Here is a 20,088-nt window from a genome sequence, read left to right on the forward strand (position 1 = left end):
GTAATAAACATATGAAACAGCTTTTCGGATCATGGAGGACGGGGTATAAGTACTCCAGATTGCTCAAGTAATGCTCATCCGCTTCTACAACGGACCAGAGTCGAGTTTCGCTTATTGTCGTACCATTCCTGGCATATCACTATCGTAAGATCAACTCCGACAGATAATATAAAGCCATGCTGCTTTCACGTATCGCCTCAAACTCCGGCCCTTCCTTTGCTCGTTCCATGGTTGGACCTTTCTCCCATTTCTCTCATTCTCCTTCTAACATTTGTCTTCTAGTCTAACCAAGTCGTCATCGTCGCTGCTTCTCGTACCCCTGTCGGTTCCTTAAATGGTTCCCTCAAATCGTTTACCGCGCCTCAGCTCGGAACATTCGCTCTCAAGCATGCTCTTAGTTCCAAGAACATCGATCCTGCCTTTGTCGAGGAGGTGTACTTTGGCAATGTCGTCCAAGCTGGTGTTGGCCAGTCACCCGCACGCCAAGTCGCTCTCGCTTCAGGCTTGAAGTCTACTTCCGATGCTACCACCATCAACAAGGTATGCGCAAGCGGTATGAAGTCTATCATACTCGCTGCCCAGAGCATCAAACTCGGCGACAATTCCGTCGTCGCTGCCGGTGGAATGGAAAGCATGAGCAACGCTCCGTATGGATTCATCTTTATTTCCTTTTTGGTCTTGACAATAACCCAATTGACTCAGCTTCCTCTTGCCCCGACAAAACCCTGCATTCGGCAAGTTCACTGCGCGCGATTCACTTGAAAATGACGGCCTCTGGGATGTCTACAACAATTTTGCGATGGGTAATTGCGGTGAAGTGGCTGCCGAGAAGCATGGTATTTCGCGTCAGTCTCTTGATGAACATGCCATCGAGTCGTACAAGCGTGCTGCCCGCGCTTGGAAAGAGGGCGCCTTTGATGCTGAAATCGTTCCAATCACCGTCAAGGGGAAGAAGGGTGACACCATCGTCAGGGAGGATGAGGAATACAGCAGAGTCATCTTTGACAAAGTTCCTACTCTCAAATCTGCTTTCAAGCAAGGTGGTGTGATCACTGCCGCCAACTCGTCTCCTCTCAGCGATGGTGCATCGGCATTAGTGTTGATGTCGGCTGAAAAGGCAAAGGAGCTTGGCGTAACACCTCTGGCCAAGGTCATCTGTACGTATTTGGTGCTTGTGTTATGGATTTACTATTGACACGTTCACAGCATGGGCGGACGCCGGTGTCGATCCGATCGACTTCCCTGAGGCTCCTACCGTTGCCCTCCCAAAAGCATTAGAAAAAGCTAATCTGACACTCGACGACATATCACTGTTTGAGCTCAACGAAGCCTTTTCTGTGGTTGTCCGCATCGCAGAAAAGACCTTCAACCTTGACCCCGCAAAGATCAATGTTAACGGGTATGATCCATTTGCTTTCTTGCTGTTGTTGGTCTTGATGTAATTCGCCGAATCAGTGGAGCTGTTGCTCTTGGTCATGCCATCGGAAACTCTGGTTCGCGTATCGTTATTTCGCTCGTTCACGCCCTCAAGTCTGGCCAATACGGTGCCGCGGGTATTTGCAATGGGGTGAGTTTACTATTTTCGTGTGCAAAAATTGTATATTCTGACAACATCTCAAAGGGTGGAGCCGCATCAGCAATCGTCGTACAAAAGTTGTAAATCTATCACATGTGATCATAACCCTTGGATTAATGTACAAGTCTCAATACCAATTCATTGAAATTACCAGTCATGTTCGGTAATGGAATGGAATCCACTCGGACTGCGAACACGGGGTGACTGCTCAAGATAGTCGATATTGCTGTGTAGCTTGCCAGATCTCTTGACTCAAACCCACCACGATGCCACAGGAAATGATCGCTGAAGATCGCACGACGCGAAGTGCCTACCCGCACGGGCACACCCGTTCTCATCAATGTCCTCTGGTAGCCTCTGCTGTGAATATTTACTTGCGCCAAAGGACGACTACTAGTAATGCAGCCCAGTATCCCGTCATTTCGCTTCTTGCAATTGGTTTATGCATCTGGATTTTCAAACTTTCTGTCATTTAGTTACACAAAATGTTGAGAGACTCAATCGTTGCAGTAACAGCCTAACAGGCCTGTCTATTTTTAGAAGGCAGCTAAGCGTTCCTTCAACCACCCACGTCATGGCAATGAATGAGAAACACCTTTCCTCCCTGCCGAAACTCAACAAGGATCAATTCATCGCTTCCTATATAAAGGCTCAAAGGGCTTTTTCCAAGCAATACCTTTTGGAGGGCAAAGCCGTCCTGTCTTTGTGGCAAGAAAGCAAAGTGGTTGGAGCGACGGCTGATCCTCCGAGCGTATCGATCCAACCACGAACAGAGGACTATGGCTTTGGGACACCTGTATTAAGAGCGCGTGTTCAAGATGTGGCGCGACCGCCTCGGCTTTTGGAGTCTACCGACGACGCAACAAATCAACGCCCACAGCGAAAACGAAAGAACTCTCTAAACAAGAGCACTAATGGCGCTCAAAAGATACAAAAACTGAACGGACGGAAGGAAAAAGCCGTTGTTTCTCGCAAAAAAGCCCACGACGCTGAGCCTATGGACTTGGAAAGCAACGAGCAAGCAGCCCGTGAGTGTATTTTTGCTTGATTTAACGTTTGAACATACCTTCGCGTTCCAGGGCTAGAAGAACGTCGTCAGCGTAAGAAAGCCAGGCGAGAGATACTGAAACCATCCAGGCAGGTCGTCGAAGAGGCAAAGATTTCACCAGGCTCCCCTCAGAAGGCTGCCCCAAAAACCAAAGTCAAACATCTTCTAGGATTTGCTTTGATGCATGGGTTCTCCGCTACCAACGTCGGAAAAAATCGCTTGACGGTAAGCTACTGTCTGCCATCAAAGGCGCATGTCTGGCTAACTCGTCTGGCAGATGGAAAATCCTCTTGGACGTCCAGGTGTATTTGGGAAAGGAAAGGCGTCGACTAAGGCTCGGGTGGATCCTCGAAATGGAAAGAAAAAAGGTTCACACATCATTATCTGTTTGGCACCCATATCTAATCCATCATAAGGCGCCGGCTTTTCTGAATCTGAGTTTCTCAACGGGGTGGATAGGCTACTTTCGAAATCCAAACATCGTAGAGGTTCACCATCGGTTGTGGGTTCAGATCCCTCTTCTGACAAGTCTATGGCCGATTGTGACAGTCCGAAAGGTGTGAGCCAAAAGATGAGCAAGATTAACAAGGCGAAAGACAAGAAAAGACTACCGTCTTTATCGAACTCTGTTTGTAGCAATGGATCAAGCGAGGTTTCGAATAATACGGAACTGACAGGTCAAGTAAGAAGTAACCACCTTGGGGCTCGCGCGGAATCGATTATCTGGGATATAGAGAAAGATCCGAGTTTGGAGTTCAAATCTAATGCTACGTCCAGCCGTCCGAAAACTGTTGTTTTAGACACGACCGGGAATCGCCACTGTCGTAAACTTGGAACGCTCTCTAAGCCACTTTCTGTTGCTGACGAGGCTGAACCGGATGAAGGCAAAACCGATACTTCAAGTCCGTCTCTAGGCCCTTCTCAGTCTGCATCCCAACTCGGTCGTGTTTCACATCCTGGCATTCTGGCAATACCTGGTGGTCCTCTTCATTGTTCCAAATTCTTTCGTACTTCTATGCCGCAGCCCGTGCAGCGTCCAGCATCCGAAAACGAAGATCTTCGGGGGGGCACTCCGCTTGACTCACACGCTTTAGGCGTAATTGCTCCTAGTAACCTTGGCGAGAATATTTCTGGGTCCCACGGATTGCATGAAAAGGAGTGTGCTCTGGATGAGGAATGGCCTTCTAGCTTGCGGATTTCGACCCCATTTCGAAAAAGCCCGGAGGATACAAGTTACAACTTCGACGACTGCAAAGACGGCGGTGGCAATGATACCGGTGTAGACTCTCTGATGGAGGGTTATGGATTTTTTGTCGACTCTTCTCGAGTATTCGAACCTACCAACGTGGATTGGAACTACGACTACACGTTCGATAACTCGGAACATGGTTATAGCGACTTTGGATGTGCTGCAGGCCTGCACGGCACGGACTGGATCTACGAGCGAGAATACGAAGAACCCGACAAGCTACTCGACTCTGAGACTGAACGGGTGGCTCTATTCGAAGATGAAGTTTTTCAGGAGAACATTGTTGCATGGCCTCAACTAGATTACGACGATGGACGATATTTTCAAGCCCAGGCTCTAGAGATAACTTCGTACGATGCAGACGGCTTTACGGATTTGTCGGACCAAGCTTATGGACAGGAAGTCATAAATCTTTGTTCGACCGAGAAGACATCCCTCGACTCCCATTCTCTAACAGAAGGTGGCGATGGAGAACAAGCAGATCAATTTTTCGAAGGTCGAGCGTTACTATTGGGATATGACACGGTGCCCCTTCGAACCAGAGAGCCGCAACAAGATGTTGTGATGACGAAAGCGGAGGCGGAAGTAGCCAAGGTGTTGAAATATCATTGGCTGCCTCAAAAGCTGTAGGGTTAGAAATACCAAGTCTATACATTGAGTTGGACGCGTCAGTCACAGACTTACAGCCAGTCGCGAGCGTGTGACAATTTACTTAACGATCGTGTTGTTTTGTGTTGCTTGTCCCGTTGACTCATTTGTGTCTCGTCTCTCACGCGAATCATACACTGCTCCTTCCAGTGTCTCTCTCAGGGCTGACTGGTATGAGTTACAAGGAGAACAACAGCAACATGTCAAACGGTCTTGTACGCATTCCCTGCCTTCGCTTGTAAGGGTACTAAGCAATGTACCTTTAGCCTGTTCTCGTCAAGCCCGAGCCACGCGACGTGCCTTTGACGTCTTTGAGCCAAATGTCATTCCCCCCGTCTAACAACGTTCCATTGTTCCCTTTTAAAACTGAGGCGGGCGACGCGGCTCGCGCTGTGAGTAACATTTTAGCCAACGCGCCCAACATTAAATAAACTTTTCCGTAGTTTCTTGGACTTCCAGCCAACCATAATGCCGCTCACTCTAACCACCTTCCGAAGCATGAAGATGTGCACATGGAAGATGCTTACATTCAGGACGAGGAACCTGCTCCCATTCTGTTCAAAGTTTTTCAATCCGCATCTGACATCGCATATGCCCCCGAAGAAGCTTTGAAAGCAGGTCTAGATATGGTCAGTGGCATCCAGGAGGTCCTCAAGAAAATCCAGCTTAGCAGCAAAATGCGGCAAGAGGTTTGGATGCGGGAGATTGAAACGTTAGCAATATTCCTAAGGATAGTAGAATTGTGTCTGACGCGCATATATCCAGTCTTCGAAGTCAAGGCGCACCAAGGACATTAATCGCAGTGTGCGGAGGTATGTATCTTCGGCTGTGTCTGTGTTGATCACGCAATCTCATCGTATGTTTCCAGCGACTGGAGCAGGAAAATCTTCAATCCTCAATGCTGTACTTGACGGTAATTGGCAATACCTGGCTTCCTGACCAATTCTTATCACTTCACAGACAATATCGTACCTACCAGCGGGATGCGTGGTACGTAATGTCGCCTATGAGAATACACCTCCCGTTGATCTTTTTTTTTTTGTTAGCATGTACGGCGGTCGTGACTGAGTTGGCCTACCACGATAAACCTACCATCGAAGCGGATGTTTCCTTTTTGTCAGAACTTGAATGGAGACAAGAGATGACTATCTTGCTCCAAGATCTGGTTGATGAGGATGGGAACATCAAGCGAAGCACAGATCTCAAAAGTGATGCGGGCATTGCCTGGCAGAAGGTGCGTCCACGCTACACTGGGATCGTCTTTCGTCAACTTACATCTTGGTAGGTTCACGCGGTGTACCCTTCCATAACTCAAGAGCAACTCGTGAAAATGAGTGTTGATCAGGTCATTAACCAAGATCCTCGTTCGTCCATCCATTTTGCTCGATTTTCTTGTTTAACAAGTTCTTCAGGTGTTTCGCGAATCTTAGGGGAGACCAAGAAGATAAGCGCCAAAGACTCGAAGACTTTTGCGAAAGAAATAGGAAAATATATTGATTCAAAGGACCAAAAGCGCAAGGAGAAAAAGAGCAAAAAGGATAAACCTGCGGAGAAAAGCCTCATGGACAAGGTCAGGGAGGCTGCTGGTAGTAGCCGAGCAACCAAAGAAAAGCAACCGGAGTCCGATGCCCCTGCCTTGTGGCCTCTGATTCGTCAGGTTAATGTTCGTTGTCGTGCTGCTGCATTGTCAACGGGTGCAGTTCTGGTTGATCTTCCGGGTATATCCCCCCTCTTTTCCCCCCGGATCTTGAGCTAACGGTGTGGTAGGTGTGGCGGATGCAAATGCGGCTAGAAATAACATCGCCAAGGATTACATGAAAAAATGCAATTGCATCTGGATTTTGGCGCCGATTACGCGTGCTGTTGATGATAAAACAGCTAGAGGTAGTACAGTTTAACGTCCTACGCCAACGAAGGTGTGCTCATGTTATTGGTGTTCAGACCTTCTTGGGGACGCATTCAAGATGCAATTAATGAGTGCGTCAAGTTTCACAAAATGAAATTCACTTGCTGACTTCAGGCTTGTCCTTGTTTGAAGTGGGTAGGTTCAATTTCGCTACACCTTTCTATCGTGAAATTAATGAATGCTTAAAATTCTAGACGGAAAGTAAGGGACGTCTAAGTATTTCAATATTTTTTTGACATATTCTGCCTTTTAGTTACGATGACCATACTATCACATTCATAGGTGTGTCTCCTCCTCTTAAAAATGATACAACGTTTTTATTCGTTCCAGCGAGCAAATGTGATGATATCTCTTGCTCCGAGGTGATTCGCGCACTTCGTCTCGAAGACGATCCAGAGCTGGAAGCAATCGAAGAGCGACTCGATGGTATCAACGGCGAGAAAGCTGAGTGGGAGAAAAAGAAAAAAGCGGCCGAAAAGCTAGCAAAAGGTCCTATTTCTCTCCCCTCGGTGGCAAACTGATTTTAAATAAAGTTGTAGGCATTGATACTGAGCTTCAAGACCTTCGAAATCACCTCCGCGAATACAACGCACATCTAGAAGCTTTGGAGAACGGAGACACCTTCGTTCCTACCCTCACCGGGAAGGGGGCTTCTGGCAATGGGTCTTCTAGCAAAAAGCGCAAGAATCATGGGAAAGGTAAGGCAGGATCGCCAAAGCGGCGGCGAAGTGGACTGAGTGATGACGACGACGACTTCTCCGACGACGATTCGAGCACCGCTGAAAGCATCGATTCTGACGATGAAAGTGAATCCGATCAGGACGAGGATCTCGGATCTGACACAGGGGATGTTGGAGTTGACGAGGAACAAGAAACGGAAGACTCATTAAAAGAGAAGATAAAAGAATCTAAGAATGCCATCAAGGACGCCCGGGAACGTCTCTCCAGTGCTCGAAAGCAGAAAAAAGATGCTTCAGACCATCTTTCAATCCTTTCCAAGAATGTCGCTAAAGTGCAGAGAGAGAAAAATGCATTTTGTTCCTTGAAACGATCGGAGGTGAGTTCTTCGATTATCTTAGCAAGGCAATGATATACCATTGTTCCAGTTTTCCCGGGATGTTCTGAAAGAAGACTTCCGAGTTGGTTTGAAGGACCTCGACGGTACGTGTACTATGTTCAACCTTTCGAAACTCCTGGCTGATACATTCCAGACGCTGCTGCCGAAGAGCGCGATCCAGAAAACTTTAATCCCAATGCGAACCTTCGAGGTAGAGGATATCTGTTTATTGTAGTAACGCACTCCTAATCTACCGGGTTAGATTACGACGCCATTGATCTGCCGGTGTTTACCTGCTCCAGTCGGGATTACGTGAGGCTGAAAGGTAAGTACCTCCCCAAAGCTTCCAACCTTCCCAGCAATAATCGTCCCGATAGGCCAAGTGCAGGGCGATGGGGAAGCTTCTTGTTTCACCAATGTCAATGATACAGGCGTTCCTGATCTTCAAAGGTGGTGTCACCAGCTGACCGTTTCTTCTCGTGAACGAGCTGCGAGAAACTTTCTTTCCCATTTGAATGCCTTTGCCAAATCCATCCAAACCTATGTTGAGGGCGCCGCAGACGTTACTACAGGTGATCGTGAGGCACTGCGTGAAAAATGGGAATCTACCCCACTGGCTCAACATGGCATCGCCCAGGCTATGGCATGGGATGGGGCTGGTGACGCCTTCGATGCGATTTTAGGAGGCTTAGGGGGTGGACTGGGAGCAGGTTTATTTACAATGAACCAGCCTGCCTCATTAAATTCATCAAAGGTGGATCGCGAGAGTAACCGTGTCGGCATTGCTCCCCGACTCTGTACAGTCGGTCTTCATTCCCTCGTGTATCTCTATTACCTTAACAGCTTCTTCGCAGGAATTTGCTAAAACAGTTGATAATTGTGTTCAAGAACTCCAAGAAAACTTCAAAAGTGGTTTGGAGGAGAAGTGTAGAGTAGGCGCCGCCAATGTAATAGTGCCACAAACTTGTTAAGGACTTTTTGCTAACCTTTGTCAGGCTGCGGAAGCCGCTGTTCCCACAACGGATGAATTTGCCGCTTCGATGCACTGGGCCACCTACCGTGCTAGTAGGTTCATGCCGTAAATGTTTATCATCAGTACCCCCTCACGCCCTTCATCAGCTTTGCGCCGTCATGGATCTTGGAGGCGGGACTTTAATGTCGAGCTCGTTAACCCTTTCACCCGAAATATCGCCCATTCATGGAGCACCGTCTTTGAATCAAACCTCTTCGCGCCTTTCGAAACTGCAACCTTGGACTCGATCAACAAACTTTTAAAAGATGTTGAGGACTCCGCGGCGCCTGGTCTTAAGGATCGAACCAACAAACAGGCAGAAGTGTGTTTAGAAGAGGCCCGAGTCGCCTTGAAAAATGCAGTGGAACTTGTCAAACAAACTTTGGCCACAGAACAGAAAGAAGTTTCGCGATGCATTGCGCCCCATGTGCAAGCACAATTGATTGAAGGTTATAACACGGCCATGGAAGAACGCGGTACAGGAAGTGTGGCACGTCAAAAGGTGTGTCTTGATCGCCTTTGTCCGTCGAACATCATCCCTACTGGCCGTTTATAGGCATATTTCCGCCGTTACATTGACGAATGCAAGGACAATATTTTTGATGATGGCGCTGATGTCCTTTTGGGACGTTTGACTAAGGCTGCAGATGCCATAGGAGAAACTCTGGATGATGCACTTGGAAAGTTGGCCGAAAAGGTGCGTTCTGAAGCACTAATTTTGGTTTGATGCTGAGCCGTCAACCGATTAGATCGAAGTCAGTTTAGCAGTTCTTTGGGAGGGTGTCGGCGATGATCCCGCCCAAGCCAAATGTCGCAGGCGCGTTGTGGAAATCGTCAGTAGCATTCAAGAACAGGTTAAGCTCTGGAACCTGGCTTCCAAGTTGAAACACGATGGGATTGACGCAGACGGCGACATGGTGATTCCTGATCCCTACGATTCCTCCTTCTGATCCCTACTTTCCTATCCGTACTATACTTGGGGATTCGCCCATACTACATATATACATGGAGTTAATGATTTACATATGAATTTGAAGCCAGCACGTGACGATTGAATAGTTTACACTCTGTAAACTGGTCGTCCTTGCCGATCTACTTCAGCTCCCGTTCTGGCATCCGTATACCGCTGCCTGCGTGAATACCCAAGGAATCCCCAACTACCCCTATCTGACTTGTAGCGAACGCCAGTCTTTGGCGCTAAACCAAAAAATCGTCGTAGACGTTCTCCGAACGAATAATGGTTGTGATAGTGGTGGCCACCATGACTGCTTGGCTGCTAAAAATTCAAAATGAGCACGGATCGGACATAAGTAGCATGCGGCATAGCGTACCAAGATTACTGGTGCAGCAACGGATGCGACCTGGGGCATTCTGTCATTGTGGTGTCGGTGGTGACGACGACTGCTACTAGAGGGAGCGTACATGACACCGCCAGGTTGGTAGTACTCCGTTGAGCCAACCATTGGTTGGCCATATCCTTGCGAAGTTGAATAAACAACAGGTTGACCGTGATGGTGATGACCATGATGAGAGTATGAGCCTTGAGAAGGGTAGTAGGCAGTCATGGAGGGCGTGAAGAGTCAGTAGGTAAGTATTCGTGGTAGTTCGTAGTAAATGTCGAGGACAAAGGGTTGGAGGCTGGGCGGTGGAGTTGGAGCTGAGTAGTAATCACACGGTGGCCACACACTAGCGCCCATATGGGCGCAATTGGTGCACCATGTCAGCACTATGACGAATATAAGTGCTCTCTCTACACTGAGGAATATTAAACTACGACAGCTGCAAAATCCAGAGTTGGGAACTCATTCCAGACCCTGAAAGTCCCCCTCGTCGAGGTCATGGGGCTTGTAAAGCAAAATTTAGTTTCCGTAAAGTGCGGTAAGGCATCATGTTTACCTCTTTTGGCTCTTCGTCTTCTCCGTACTGCATCGTGTAATCTATGTGACTCACAACAGTCTCGATAGAATCTGGGTTCGTAAGATCCAGTGGCAGGAAAGAGACAAGCGGATGATCTTCAATCTGAGATATCAAGATATTATTTTCAGAAGAGCGCGACACAAGAGCGAAGCGTACCAACTGTACTATAGCTTGGTTTAGAGCATGAAAACGGGGATTGGACTCGTTTCCTTCCTGCCCTCTTCTTGAAGCGAGAAGGAATGGATCAGGATCGAGATACCTATAAAGAAATAATTAGGTTTAGCGCGACCGGGTTTGAGCGGAAGATTGGAACAGGAGAGTTCTTAGAACTCTGCCGATTCACTTTGCGAAAGGCCTTACCGAGCAATATCTTTTCGTTGTCGTAGGCCATTTCTTGCGCCGCCCGACTCATCATCCGGGTTAGCGGTCACTAAATCCATCTTGGACATGACGTTTATCCAAGGGATCTCGAGATTAACCATTGCCGACATGGCTGATAGGACGCCGCTGCCGATGTGAGATGCATGAGCAACGACTACACCTTTTGCAAAGGAATGGTGAAGGAATGCCAACCTGAAAAACTTGTACTTGTCTTCCATAAACTGTGACTCTATCAAGTATACCGCACAAACACGGATTCCCAGCCTCGTCAGATTCTGTACCAGGGTGGGGAGGAACGGATGATGAGTGTATAACTCAATCTGGCCTAAAACGGTTCACGGTCATGAAATTGGGTTATGGCATGACTGAAGATTTACCTGGACAATCGAAAACAAGATAATCATCGTCAAAACCACCCAATTCTTCTTCTAGCCAGTCCATATTTTGTAAAAGATATCTTATCTCGCAACCCCACAAGGTCAGCACTAGATGCTGGGAGACATACCGAGAGCAATCCACTCACTCACTCAAAGCAATACACCAGACCTCCATTCGGACCATACCCCAATTCACTCATGACATCCTCTAGACTAACCAGATCCTTAATGTCAATCACTGGCTCATACTCGAAACTAGCCGGGGAAGCTGCAGGGTCGAGATTGACGAGATGGGCAGTCCGTCGCGAATTTTTGAGATGAGTGAGAAAAGATGAACTGAAGGTAGATTTTCCAGCACCCGCTGGACCCGTAACTAGGACTGCATAGCGCATGAGAGTTAGTGAAAAGACGGGGAGAGAAGTCAAAGTTATTTCAAGTTATTTCAAAGTCCGAAGGATTATCTGTTCAATCATGTCCCGCCCACCCATTAATCCTGAACAAACCACCGCTGGCATTGCTCTCGATCCCCAAACCCTCGAACGCGTCATCCCAGAGTCTAGACGGCCAGATGGAACGTATGTTACTACCCGGATCTCTCTGATACCCCCCTTTCATCCCGCCACTACTACAGCTTTCGCAAGCAAATAAAAATCCGTCCAGGCTTTACACCGCAGGAGGATGTCAGGCGCTTTCGTGGAACGAAACAAGCACAGATGGACGTTAATGCCTTGCCAAAGGGTCATATCATTGGATGGGCGCCACCCCCAACATCAACAGCCGCGTCGGGATCAAATGGCACAAAGGCTTTGAGCAAGAGTGCCAAGAAGAACGCGAAGCGGAAAGAGAAGCGGGAGAAAGACAAGGATGCAGTTCCAGATAACTGGGACGACGAGGATGAAGGGAGCAGCAATACTACGCCAGTGTCGAAGGACTTGAAAGATGGTGAAGCGGTCGGGCCAGACACCAATGCTGGGAGCAGGGAGGCCGGAGCTGCAGGACTAGCGAGTGAACTAGAGAAATTAAGTGTCAAATAATTGACTATACGCTACGTTCTACTCTAGATGCGACTGTGCGCGGGGTGGTATACAGGCTGTAATACATTTGTAAATTACCTTGGCTTTGACACGTTAGGTGTTAGGTGACCCATTCTGTCCGTTCCAGTCCCTCCGTAGGTATGCTGACATCTGGACGACGAGGAGGAGGTGGAGGAGCGTTTGCTTTCTTCTTGGGTTGGATCTCCATTGTGATAACGATCACCAAGACAAAAGCAGAGAGCGTCACTGAAAAGCTCAATATATCGAAGGAATAGAAAGAGAAAAATCCGACGTACAAACAGCCTTTCGCATGTTGTCCCATTTGATTTCCTCGACGTCAGTACGCAGGTCGCTGATATTCACAACAGCTTTATTGAGAAGCTCCTGTAAAAAAATATTGAGGATACAGAATGACCGGATGTTGGGGTGGAAGAGTTCACTTCGATGGATATATCTTGTTGCTTGAGATCAGCCTTGGCCTCGTTCTTCCTGCTGTCAAGCTCCATTTGAATTCTGCGGCCGGCAGCGTCATTCAAACAAGACGATTGACACAGATAAAAATGACCAACTCATGCTTGAGATTCCCGATGTCCTCCTTCATCTTAACATCTAACCGGTCCACCTCTCGGCGTAGAGCAGCGGTGGCTGCCCGAATAGCAGCCGAATCATTCTTCGTGCTCATGGTGATCTCCCCACGTAGTTCTGATAATGCGGCTCGAAATAGATATGCTTGCTGTCATTGCGTTAACAGGCGGAACACGCCGCTGTTACAAAGTGCACATACATTGTCCAAATCCTTAACCGTCAAACCCTCCCTCCGCACTCTCCCAATGCGGTCCACAAGCAACGCCCGCGTTGCCCGCATGAGACTTCTAGCTGTAGGTTCTGGGAACGTCTTTTCCAGAGCAGTGAAGAATGTATGGGTATGAAATGGAGGACTTGTGTAGGTGGGGCTCTTCATGGAGTGTCCATCCAGAAGAGTTGACGGAACACCTGTAATTGGAGGGACGGCACCATCGAAATAAGGTTCATTTTTCGAGGCTTGACTGGCACTTGAACCTAGCTCGGAAGATGACGAAGAGGTCGTATCTCTTGGGTGCGAAAGCGAAATTTCGGTAGACGTTTGAGGTGCAGATGAGGACGCCGGATCGACAATTGTTGGTCCAGAATGTACGTTCCGATGAGGAATACAACGTAGAACGTTAATGTTCGTTGAAAAAGGGCGAGAAAGACGAATCATTTAGCAAAGGCCATTCAGCGCTTCACAGCAGAACCCGTTATGCTATTGACATTTGTTATATTTCAGCCTCATCGCCTTCTACTGCCCAGCCACCTTCAACCCTGCAACTACCCCAGGTCTTGCTCCTACTCGCTCCACCCAAGCCTAATTGTCAACCTCATTATTATTTTCAGATCAATCATAAAATAGATATTTACCTTCACCGCAGGCCATTCATCCAAACTTTCGACACCAGCAAAGGCATGAATTCGAACCCTACGAAAAACTTCTTCAGGCGAACAATCAAACAACTTATCATTTTTCTTACCACGGGAATGCCTTGATATCCGCAAGGCTGTATTTTCCTCTTCCATGTCCCGCGAGCCAGTCACGGTCAGCGAGCCGTAGCTGAAGAACGCCATACAGACGTTTGGTCTCCTCAAGATAACCTTCATCACACGGGTCAGATCTCATTGCTGCAGAAAAGTATAAGCTTACGATTCTTAGCATATGGGATGGATTCAGGAGCAAAACGATTGAAGTGGTTCGCTATCATGCAGTGCGAGTCAGCCAATCCAAAGAGTAGGTGGTTGTTGTCCCTTACACTGTCCTTGCATCGGACCTACTCCTCCGTGCTGCAAAAAATTAGACGGCCAAATTCCCACAGGATCCAGATGATGAACATACAGCAAAGAAGATCCATTGTAGCATTTCACTGTAGTCATCTGCATCTTCCAAAGGGTTGAACCAGAATTGGAACTCCTTGTCGTACTGCTGGGCAAGATACAAGTTGATGGCCGCTGTCTCAAAAACCGCAAAGTCGCCTCGGGATCTGTCCACGAGGGTCGGGATACGGCCATTTGGATTGAGTTTCAAAAACCATGGCTCCTAGAACGAGCATGTTGAGTGCCAAGGATGTGACATTGACTAACGAATGCGCTTCACCTTTTGGACATTTTTGCCGATGTCGATTTTGACAGCACTGTAAATTTGACGTTATGTATCGCGTGGTTAGGGAACTGCGACATCTTACTCATAGTCGACGTTTGGGTTCACAGCTTTCAGCTCCTCAAGGAAGATGGTAGCTTGATAACCATTGGGTGTCCCAGCCGTGTAGAGGACGAGTGGTTTGGCAGGAGAGGACATTGTGGATGAAAGTCTTGTTTGAGGATGAATTGCAAGTTGCAGCTTATATACTACATATCATCCTCGTGACATCATGGCGCGTTTGAAGATTACCTATCAAGACAGCGCAGATTGCTCAGCAACCCGGCTTAATCGCATGCAACTACCGCCAACAATAACCATTGCTAAGCTTCACTTCCACTACAGGGGCCGGAAGAGTCGGGTTATCAATCGACTTCAATGATCATCGAGTTGTAACCATACATGGTTGACGGCAGTTTAAAAACCGTGTTCGAGTATTTGGAGGCATGCCAGCTACGCGTGAGTAGGGGCATCAAGATAGTCATCGTGAGGGCGACTCAGCCGCAGAGGATGTTGTCGGCGTCTGGTCCTTTGGAGTGTACTCAAACTGTGATCCAATAATGTTCCCTCGGAAGCGTTTCCTCATATCCAACTACGCTGTCTTTAGCAAGAGCTCCATAAGAAGAAAATGACGGACGTACCATGCCCCTCTTGCACTCGAACGTTGCCTTGCGAAGAGATTGGCACTCCTCTGGAAGTTCGGTGAAATGGTTTTTGAGGCAGTCTGAAGGAAGGTTCCCTTGTTTTACGACACAGTCCGAATGGATTAGACAATCTTTGAGTGCACTGAGGAGGTTTTGACAGGACGAGGCCATCGTTGGTGCTGTTGGTGTCAAGATTGTGCTGCGTCACGTGCTTTAGTAAACCCATCTTGCTTCTCATGTTTTCAGTTGTGAAAAGTCTCGTTCGGCCAGGAAAGTTTCTTGCACCAATACCCAATCGAGGAATTATCTCAGTCTTTGGATCTCAAGCTTTCAGCTTTCTCAACGGGTTACTGTCATCTTCTATAGGCCCCCAAGACAACGGCTCGCAGTTCTCGGCCGTCTTGAATGCACAGGCAGGCCCTTTTGTCAATTACTTAACGAATCGTTAGTTGAACATGCCCCTTTGTTTAGGGAAGAGTCCTCTACGATGTCTTCCTCTATCCATCCACGAATTCTGCCGGAAAACCTGGCTACTTCTTGGAATATGACAACCGATTGTCTGAGGCTCCTCCACTGTTGTCTTACTTGAAACGTCATATCCTGCGATCTAAAGTGCAAGTGAGGGACGTGTCGGAAGATTATACGCTATGGGCCTCTTGGGGAGCGACGGAAGATCAGGTCTGGGAAACTCAGAGGCAGTGGAGCTGGGCACGCAGCGGGGCCCTCGAGCCTGTTTGGGACAATCCTACCTATTCACCTTGGGGAACAGACGAAAACATCATTCATGACAGGAGAGCTGTTGGGATGGGTCGCCGCCATCTCTTGAAGGCTGATCAAGGCTGTATGCATACTTTCAGAACCAGTTGTCACAATTGACAAATTTTGTCTTGCAGCCAAGGTTTTACGAGACTACGAGACCGTTGACTCGGAAGCGTACCTCCTTCACCGCATCATCCACGGTGTTCCGGAAGGCAACATGGACATACCCGCAATGACAGCATTTCCAATGGACTCTAATCTTGACGCTATGGGGGGATGTGCGTGCTTAGCGATTGACTTCCATTGTTAACTCCAACTTTCTTGCGTAGTGGACTTTCGAAAAGGCTGCTACGTTGGTCAAGAGCTGACAGTGCGGACTTATCATACAGGCATTATTCGAAAACGAACCTTCCCCGTACTTTTGCACAAACCAGATGAAAAGTACCCATTCTTTCTTTTTCAACTTTTTATTTTTAGTGACACATTTGGCGTTGCAGTCCTGAAGATATAACCTCCCTCACTTCGCATGCTTTTCCCTCAAATATCGATATACGGCCCTCGGTTAAAAGCAGAGGTGATATATCACGGCCTATTTCGCGACCTCGAGGAACAGGCAAACTTTTGAGCACAGCGCAAGGTGTTGGTTTGGCTCTTTTGCGTCTTGAACATGTTGCTGGCGTCCAGAATGGCGACCTCGACCTTCAGATAGAGATTCCTGAAGGAGGCCGGACATCAATGTGGTCAGTTTCACCATGGTGGCCAAGTTGGTGGCCTCAAGAGCCAGCTTCTTCTATTGAACAAATGTAATAATGAGCAGAACTGAACGCCGAATTAGCATTGAATTCAAAAACAATTGGCGCGTTGGTGAGAGACGTGCGTCGTTTTGAAAGAAATGGGTGCTATGCATTCCAGGGCTTTCGTCTAATTGACCTCTGACACAGTTGAAGTTGCAGAGGCTGGGGCTACAGACTGTGCCCAGGCATATGAGCAGGAAGAATTTGCCAACGAAGAATTGCGCCTTGATGGTATGATTGAACAGCGCATCAGGAATAGCCCTCGACTAGCATAGAAGCATATACGTAGTCCCCATCGTGGCTGACGGAGACATGTATTTGGCCATTACAGAGACGCTAGAGACCGGTGGACGGTATGTTAAAGAAGGTTTTCGCCACTGCCCGTAACGGGTTCGCAATGACTGGGCATATTGCTGTGCTACTTGCCGATAGCTTCTCCCCCTCCCTCAGATTTTACATTGCGATTACTCCGAGGCGACTGGTTTCGAGTGTATTGATATGCATTCCGCCGTTGTTATCTTGTCCTATTAGGTATGTAAAGGGGTAAAGAATTGACAACGTCGCGGATTCAGAAACTATGTCAATTCCAAATGTACGAGAGGATAATGATAAAGCCAACTCCAATGACAACACCTAGGATAATAGAATCCCGCCGTCGTCTAGACTTTATCATGGATACCAGGTTATTAATTCCAGGCATGGTATCTAAAGGTAACATAGTGAGGTTCATGTGTTGAAAATCGACGCTACTCAACAAACATACTTATGACATGCAGCATACGACCCTGAATGCTCGTTAGAGAGCTCCGCTGTCTTGAGAACTCGGAGCGTGTTTCGTATGCTTGCCTAGCAAATGAGTGATTAGATGACTAATTGATATGCAAGAGCATGATTTTTTACTGTAACATATCGTCCGTCATCCGGTGGGAGCTGTCAATTCTGCCCCGCTCGGCAAGCAAAGAATCTGCTGCAGAAGACTTGTATGCACTGATAAAGCAAAATGAGTGGCAAATAAACGGATTAGACGATGAATAAATTCACTCAATGTCATTTCGCACACCAGATAGAAGATTCGCTTGGTCGAGAGCGGTTTGCACATTTGCCTGTCAGATTGGGTGACTACGGCAACACAGAGCCATATAATTAGCATGCCTTTGTTCTTCTCAGCTCGCGTAGATGATCCTGCTGCAGTTCTCGATGCCTCTGAATTGCCCGCAGTATTGAGGGGGAGAGGAGTTCGGGATTGCCGGCTAGTGTTGCCAATTGATCGTTGATTTCTTGAAGCTAGCCGCATGAGATGAGGAAAGCCTAAACCAACACCTCAAGGTAAAAAATCGCCCTGCCTTGAGTGAAAGGTCATCTAGTTCTGCTTCGAGGTCATTCCATCGTTCAGCCGAATGGGCGGCCTCCAAATCATGTGGAGGATGGACGATATTTGACGCCACTTGGGCATATGAGGTAAGTTTGGCATCGAATAAATTTTCGAGGGTTCGACATTGCCTATGAAGTTCATCGTAGTTTAGCATCCCCGACTCTAAGGTTGCGAACGAGCTCCACGCTGCATTGTTCCCCGTTTTAGAAATTATGGTGGTTGTGTTTGGCAGCTTTGGCTGCATCCTCCCCAAACCGAATCGGGCTCTACCAGAAAGTGATGCATTTTGGTAAATATGATTGCAGTCTGTGTTCTCATCCAATTTGTCCAAATCAAGAATATAGTTGCACTTTGTTACATAGATGTTTGATAAATGTATACTCTCACAAATATTTTCAAAGCGTAGATTGCACTTGTTATAAAGTTATGTAGAGACCGATTTGCAAAACTAGGCGCTGAGGCAACGGAGCTGCAGTGCCCTCGAGCTTGTCTGGGACAATTCTGTCTATTCACCTTGGGGAACAGACGAAAACATCATTCATGGCAGGGGAGCTGTTGGGATGGGTCGCCGCCATCTCTTGAAGGCTGACCAAGGCTGTATGCATCCTTTCAGAACCTGTTGTCACAATTGACAATTTTTTTCTTGGAGTCAAGGTTTTTCGAGACTACGAGATCGTTGACTCGGTGAAAATATGACTTCCCTTGCTTCGCATACTTTCCCCTCAAATATCGATATACGGCCCTCAGTTCAAGGCAGAGGTGATATATTACGGCCTTTTCGCGACCACGAGGAAGAGGCAAATTTTTGAGCACAGCGCAAGGCGTTGGTTTGGCCCTTTTGTGTCTTGAACATGGGCGACCTCGACCTTGAGATAGGGATTCGTGAAGGAGGTCGGACATCAAAGTAGTTAGTTTCACCATGAGCAGAACTGAACGCCAAATTAGCATTGAATTCAAAAAATAATTGGCGCGTTGGTGAGAGACATGCATCGTTTTCAAAGAAATGTGTGCTGTATATTCAAGGGCTTTCGTCGACACAGTTCAAGCCGCACAGGCTGGGGCTACAGACTGTGCCTAAGAACTTCGCAGGTATATGAGCAGAAAGAAATTCTCAACGAAGATTTGCGGAGGGTCCCCCACGGTATGATTGAACAGCGCATCAGGAATAGCCCTCGACTAGCACAGAAGCATATACGTAGTCCCCATCGTGGCTAACGGAGACGTGTATTTGGTCGATTACAGGGATGCTAGAGCCCGGTGGACGGTATGTTAAAGAAGGTTTTTGCCACTGCCCGTTGTCGGCGACTTTTGCCCCATGGTAGGTCAGATCTTTCCACGTCGGTCTTGCCACAGGAAACATTGCTTTGTACGCTGCCTCCTTTACCCCCCATCTATATGTGATAAAATGGATGGAGAAACATGTAAAGTTGCTGGGCACATACCGAACGGCCAAGAACTGAACTCGACGGTTTAGTGGCATTGATTGCCAGAGAGCAAGCTCATCTGAACTAAGGATCCGAGACGCAAATCTTTGAGGGTCCCTGCGACTGAGAAGCGCCGTTATACGAGGAATGTTAACGAGGTCGACGCCTATGCCGAGGATGGCCATACTAGTTGAAGTTTCCCGCCTTTGTTTAAATCGGAGGTTACTGCACAAACCCGACAAATTACTCTCCACCGCCATTTCATCATGGCCTCGATCGCGTACATAGCAGCGTCTGTCAACCGCTTCAACCAGGCTGGAGATGTTTCTTCGGAGTCATTGTTCGCCTTTGGGTCTTCTCGTTCGGTAGGCTTGTGGAACCTTGATGTAGGTCGTGACATAAAATTATTCTCCAATGCTACAACCAACTTTCCTCTGTAAAGGATGACATCGATTCTGGTATATCAGCGACTTTGCCGGGCCACGAGGGTTTAGTTACCTGCGTTCGTTTTCTTTCCAAGGACATCTTGCTTTCTGCCGACAACAAGGGGACATTGATTTTAAGGAAACAAATCGAACTTAAGGTGTGCAAACCTACCAACATCTCGAGGCCGAGATTCAAACGGCTACGTCTTGTTTAGTGGAAGATAGCCGTCAAGTGTCAGGCCCATTCAAAGGCCATTTC

The 20,088-nt window shown here is 47.7% G+C and overlaps 10 protein-coding genes across 10 annotated transcripts; 5 read left to right on the forward strand and 5 right to left on the reverse strand.

Moving 5' to 3' along the window:
- Positions 1-176: 176 nt before the first annotated feature.
- THIK-5 (3-ketoacyl-CoA-thiolase, peroxisomal) lies at positions 177-1,660 on the forward strand (the record flags this gene model as incomplete). The annotated part of the gene is made up of 6 exons (XM_001876610.1): positions 177-230; positions 283-647; positions 703-1,157; positions 1,207-1,399; positions 1,456-1,567; positions 1,622-1,660. The coding sequence occupies 6 exons, from the start codon at positions 177-179 to the stop codon at positions 1,658-1,660; spliced, it is 1,218 nt and encodes a 405-aa protein (XP_001876645.1).
- A 490-nt stretch (positions 1,661-2,150) lies between these two features.
- On the forward strand, positions 2,151-4,503 carry LACBIDRAFT_311722 (uncharacterized protein; the record flags this gene model as incomplete). Its single annotated transcript, XM_001876611.1, has 4 exons — positions 2,151-2,604; positions 2,656-2,849; positions 2,902-2,992; positions 3,041-4,503. The coding sequence occupies 4 exons, from the start codon at positions 2,151-2,153 to the stop codon at positions 4,501-4,503; spliced, it is 2,202 nt and encodes a 733-aa protein (XP_001876646.1).
- A 191-nt stretch (positions 4,504-4,694) lies between these two features.
- On the forward strand, positions 4,695-9,446 carry LACBIDRAFT_311723 (uncharacterized protein; the record flags this gene model as incomplete). Its single annotated transcript, XM_001876612.1, has 25 exons — positions 4,695-4,736; positions 4,788-4,913; positions 4,965-5,233; positions 5,287-5,333; positions 5,390-5,434; positions 5,482-5,511; positions 5,568-5,755; positions 5,807-5,885; positions 5,934-6,239; positions 6,289-6,405; positions 6,463-6,498; positions 6,542-6,562; positions 6,622-6,628; positions 6,681-6,709; positions 6,758-6,916; positions 6,967-7,484; positions 7,534-7,588; positions 7,639-7,695; positions 7,747-7,809; positions 7,862-8,286; positions 8,339-8,431; positions 8,480-8,549; positions 8,604-8,998; positions 9,053-9,193; positions 9,246-9,446. The coding sequence occupies 25 exons, from the start codon at positions 4,695-4,697 to the stop codon at positions 9,444-9,446; spliced, it is 3,519 nt and encodes a 1,172-aa protein (XP_001876647.1).
- An 852-nt stretch (positions 9,447-10,298) lies between these two features.
- LACBIDRAFT_231004 (uncharacterized protein) lies at positions 10,299-11,563 on the reverse strand (the record flags this gene model as incomplete). The annotated part of the gene is made up of 7 exons (XM_001877057.1): positions 10,299-10,340; positions 10,393-10,515; positions 10,570-10,672; positions 10,774-10,920; positions 10,987-11,119; positions 11,172-11,251; positions 11,322-11,563. The coding sequence occupies 7 exons, from the start codon at positions 11,561-11,563 to the stop codon at positions 10,299-10,301; spliced, it is 870 nt and encodes a 289-aa protein (XP_001877092.1).
- Positions 11,564-11,622: 59 nt separating this feature from the next.
- LACBIDRAFT_292861 (uncharacterized protein) lies at positions 11,623-12,320 on the forward strand. The gene is made up of 2 exons (XM_001876613.1): positions 11,623-11,746; positions 11,803-12,320. Exons 1-2 carry the CDS (start codon positions 11,643-11,645, stop codon positions 12,203-12,205), a joined length of 507 nt encoding a protein of 168 aa, XP_001876648.1. The 5' UTR covers positions 11,623-11,642; the 3' UTR covers positions 12,206-12,320.
- On the reverse strand, positions 12,306-13,445 carry LACBIDRAFT_311727 (uncharacterized protein; the record flags this gene model as incomplete). The annotated part of the gene is made up of 5 exons (XM_001877058.1): positions 12,306-12,451; positions 12,502-12,589; positions 12,646-12,718; positions 12,775-12,938; positions 12,990-13,445. 5 exons carry the CDS (start codon positions 13,443-13,445, stop codon positions 12,306-12,308), a joined length of 927 nt encoding a protein of 308 aa, XP_001877093.1.
- On the reverse strand, positions 13,424-14,570 carry LACBIDRAFT_188517 (uncharacterized protein; the record flags this gene model as incomplete). Its single annotated transcript, XM_001877059.1, has 8 exons — positions 13,424-13,589; positions 13,643-13,700; positions 13,753-13,873; positions 13,923-13,973; positions 14,029-14,059; positions 14,112-14,312; positions 14,370-14,406; positions 14,458-14,570. The coding sequence occupies 8 exons, from the start codon at positions 14,568-14,570 to the stop codon at positions 13,524-13,526; spliced, it is 678 nt and encodes a 225-aa protein (XP_001877094.1). The 3' UTR covers positions 13,424-13,523.
- A 721-nt stretch (positions 14,571-15,291) lies between these two features.
- Positions 15,292-16,621, forward strand: LACBIDRAFT_311730 (uncharacterized protein; the record flags this gene model as incomplete). The annotated part of the gene is made up of 5 exons (XM_001876614.1): positions 15,292-15,468; positions 15,527-15,896; positions 15,949-16,092; positions 16,144-16,255; positions 16,312-16,621. The coding sequence occupies 5 exons, from the start codon at positions 15,292-15,294 to the stop codon at positions 16,619-16,621; spliced, it is 1,113 nt and encodes a 370-aa protein (XP_001876649.1).
- Positions 16,622-17,188: 567 nt separating this feature from the next.
- LACBIDRAFT_311731 (v-SNARE protein) lies at positions 17,189-18,134 on the reverse strand (the record flags this gene model as incomplete). The annotated part of the gene is made up of 6 exons (XM_001877060.1): positions 17,189-17,313; positions 17,372-17,454; positions 17,509-17,595; positions 17,650-17,711; positions 17,761-17,892; positions 17,952-18,134. The coding sequence occupies 6 exons, from the start codon at positions 18,132-18,134 to the stop codon at positions 17,189-17,191; spliced, it is 672 nt and encodes a 223-aa protein (XP_001877095.1).
- A 1,005-nt stretch (positions 18,135-19,139) lies between these two features.
- Positions 19,140-19,664, reverse strand: LACBIDRAFT_311732 (uncharacterized protein; the record flags this gene model as incomplete). Its single annotated transcript, XM_001877061.1, has 2 exons — positions 19,140-19,371; positions 19,423-19,664. 2 exons carry the CDS (start codon positions 19,662-19,664, stop codon positions 19,140-19,142), a joined length of 474 nt encoding a protein of 157 aa, XP_001877096.1.
- Positions 19,665-20,088: the final 424 nt, after the last annotated feature.

This window comes from Laccaria bicolor, genomic scaffold (assembly GCF_000143565.1).
Source record: "Laccaria bicolor S238N-H82 LACBIscaffold_4 genomic scaffold, whole genome shotgun sequence".
Taxonomy (NCBI): domain Eukaryota; kingdom Fungi; phylum Basidiomycota; class Agaricomycetes; order Agaricales; family Hydnangiaceae; genus Laccaria; species Laccaria bicolor.